The 3,426-nt window shown below is 39.7% G+C and overlaps 1 protein-coding gene across 1 annotated transcript in view; it reads right to left on the bottom strand.

The window, feature by feature from the left end:
• Positions 1 to 2,285, bottom strand: part of TMEM218 (transmembrane protein 218) — a 10,704-nt gene extending 8,419 nt beyond the window's left edge. Inside the window, exon 1 of the mRNA XM_007952131.1 lies at positions 2,176 to 2,285. Within this exon, the coding sequence (XP_007950322.1) occupies positions 2,176 to 2,285 (110 nt within the window). The remainder of the gene's footprint in view (positions 1 to 2,175) is intronic.
• Between the last annotated feature and the right edge of the window lie 1,141 nt (positions 2,286 to 3,426).

The following is a 3,426-nucleotide window of genomic DNA, read 5'->3' as shown; positions in this document are numbered from 1 at the left end:
ATATGCATTGACCCACGTCACTTTAGTTTTGTGTATTTCACTGTACATAAATTATATTTCAATATTTCAATAAAATGCATTAAAAAAAAAAGAAGTAGTTGATGTTCAACCATGTCAGGAGGTAACATAATATGATCAAGAACCAATGGTATTGAAGAAAGAAGTCCAAGCTGCACTGAAGGAACTGGTGAAAAACAAGGCTCCAGGAATTGACAGAATACCCACTGAGATGTTTCAACAAATAGATGCAGTGCTGGAAATGCTCACTCATTTATGCCAAGAAATTTGGAGGACAGACACCTGGCCAACAGACTGGAAGAGATCCATATTTGTGCCTATTCCAAAGAAAAGTCATCCAACAAAATGTGGAAATTACTGAATAGTATCACTAATATTGCATGCAAGTAAAATTTTACTGAATAGAATTCAAAAATGGTTGTAGCAATACACTGACAGGGAACTATCAAAAATTCAACTGGATTCAGAAGAGGATGTGGAATGAAAGATATCATTGTTGATGTCAGATGGATTTTGGCTGAAAACAGAGAATACCAGAAAGATGTTTACCTGTGTTCTACTGACTATGGAAAGACATTCGACTATGTGGATCATAACAAATTATTAATAACAGTGTGAATTCCGGAACACTTAACTGTGCTCCTGAAGAACCTATATACCAACCAAGAGGTAGTCATTCAAACACAACAAGGGAATACTGCATGGTTTAAAATCAGAAAAGGTGTACATCAGGGTTGCATCCTTTCACCATACTTATTCAATCTGTATGCTGAGCAAATAAGCTGAGAAGCTGGACTACATGAAGAAAAATGTACCACTAGGATTGGGAGAAGACTCATCAACAACCTGTGATATGCAGATGACACAACCTTGCTTTCTAAAAGTTAAGAGGACTTGAAGCACTTACTGATGAAGATCAAAGACTACAGCCTTCAGTATAGATTACACCTCAACATAAAGAAAACAAAAATCTTCACAAACTTAACCAATAAGCAACCTCATGATTAACATAGATAAATCAATGCCCATGGAAGAAGCAGTCAGGAAATCAAAAGACATACTGCATGGGGCAAATTACTGCAAAAGACCTCTTTTAAAGTGTTAAAAAGATGTCACCTTGATGGCTAAGGTGCACTTCACCCAAGCCATTGCGTTGCAGAAGAATTGATGCATTTGAATTGTGGTTTTGGAAAAGAATATCAAATATACCACAGACTGCCAGAAGAATGAAGAAATCTGTCCAGGAAGAAGTACAGCTGAATGTCACTTAAGAAGTGAGGATGGTGAGACTTTATCTTACATACTTTGGACATGTTATCAGGATGGACCAGTCCCTGGAAAACAACATCATGCTTAGTAGAGGGTCAGTGAAAAAGAAGAAAACCTTCAATGAGATGGAGTGAAATGGTGGCTGCAACAAAGGGCCCAATCATAGCAACAATTTTAAGGGTGGTACAGGATCAAGCAGTGTTGTCTTCTGTTGTACTGGGGTTGCTATGAGTCAGAACCCACCGAACAATACCTAATAACAACAAGAAGAATGAGAATTTGTCCTTTTTTTGTCTGCCTCTGCACGAAGTCATAATTATGAACAACCTTAGCAGCCTCTCCCCTGTTCTGGTTTTGTCTTTAGCATATTTTAGTAAATTATGTAACTCTCTCCTTCAAATTGACATGACAGGCCAGAAAGTTCAGCGATATAGGTTGGTTTTTTTTTTTGAGTCTAACTGTTTTTTGGCCTAACTGTTGCAAAGTCAATACCACCCATACATGGCCAGCTCAAGTCACTAAATGCTTCTTCAGCTTCTCTGAGCCCAGGTCTAGAGCCTTAGGGATTAGACCAAGCATCTGCTATAAATTTAAAACATTAAGAAACACATACACAAAAATTCAATAGGCAGCAAAAGGAGATTTTCTTGTCATGTCTTATGATCTATCTTCTACACAATGAGAACTGAAAATAGGGCACTTCCCTTCCCCTCTCGCCTCTGTTGCAGAGCATGAATAACATCGTGCTTACGGTAAGAGGTTAAAATGCAACTTGTTCAAACTGCCAGTAATTACAGAAATAATCCAAATTCTAAATGTTTAATGAGTGTCAGCAATTTGCCTCTAATTGCTTTTACCTAGGAATCCCAGCTGGAAAGAATGCCTTACCTAGCTATACCAGAGGCTCGGGATAACAGCACACATAGCAGCAGCACTAACACCCATAGCAGGGCCAAGATGAACACACCTGCACCCACTCCGAGCACAGTGCCAGCCATTCTGTGGAAGAAAAGGCACATTAGCACCACAGCTCAGGCTCAATCCTGCGCAAGCAGCATCAAGTGTCCTCTGTGCTCCAGTTACTGCCTGCCTTCCTCACACTTCCAATTTTTATTGAGGCAGGCAGACAAATACAAAATGCCCAAATCCATCATGGAGAAGTTTTTTGAAGATTGTGAATACAGGTCATTAATCTTCAGAAATGTCTAGTTCCAGAGTCCCCTAACAACAAAAACCCACAACCCACTGCCTTTAAGTCGATTCCAACTCATAGCTACCCTGTAGGACAGAGTAAGGCCATAAGTCCTTCCATTTTTAATTTTTTTAGTGAGTTATTTCTTTTTACTCTTTTCCTTAGGTGCGTATGTATGCAGTATACATATATTGGGAGCTCTGGTAGCATAGTGTCTAAGGCACTTGATTGCTAACCAGAAGGCTGGAGATTCAAACCCCCCAGCCACTCCTCGGAAGGAAGGTTGGGCAATCTACTTCCGTAGTGATACTGCCTCGGCAACCCAAGGAGGGGTCACTATGAGTTGGGTCCGACTTAATGGCACATAACAACAACAACATACATATATTAAAATGCTGGTCTCTTTAGGCATTCTTCTTTTTTATTATGATTTGGGTGAAAGTTTACAAGAAGAAAAAATGGTTTTCCATTCAACAATTCATTCACATTTTGTTTTGTGACACTGATTACAATCCCTACAGTGTAACAGCACTCTTCTCACTTCCTCCCTGTTTACTGTTTGTTCTTCTTTCCTATTCCTTCCTCCTTCTGAGTTTTATCCCTGGGCAAAAGCTCTCCTTTGATCTTGGATGCACTGTTCTAAGGAGTGTGTACCTCCTAGGTGTTTTTGTTCACTTTATAGGTCTGTCCCTTGTTTGGCAGAAAGATTTGGGGTGGGGGAATGAGTTCAGTCCAAGGTTTGAAGGGTGTGTAACGGCTATAATCTTGAGGGTTTCATCATTCTTTATCAAAATAGTAAGCCCAGTCTTTTCAAATTTTGAGTTTTGTTCTACATTTTTCTCCCACTCTGGGACCTCCTATTCTGAGCCCTTTCAGAGCTATTGACAGTGGTAGCAAGGCACCATTTATTTTTTCTGGTCTCAGGGTGGTGGAGACTGGGGTTCAAA

The sequence above is a fragment of the Orycteropus afer genome, unplaced genomic scaffold (genome assembly GCF_000298275.1).
Source record: "Orycteropus afer afer isolate SDZICR_OR568_19922 unplaced genomic scaffold, OryAfe1.0 scaffold00325, whole genome shotgun sequence".
In the NCBI taxonomy this organism is placed as follows: Eukaryota; Metazoa; Chordata; class Mammalia; order Tubulidentata; family Orycteropodidae; genus Orycteropus; species Orycteropus afer.
Note: the sequence above shows the minus strand (reverse complement) of the source record. Positions and strands in the feature narration are given on the sequence as shown.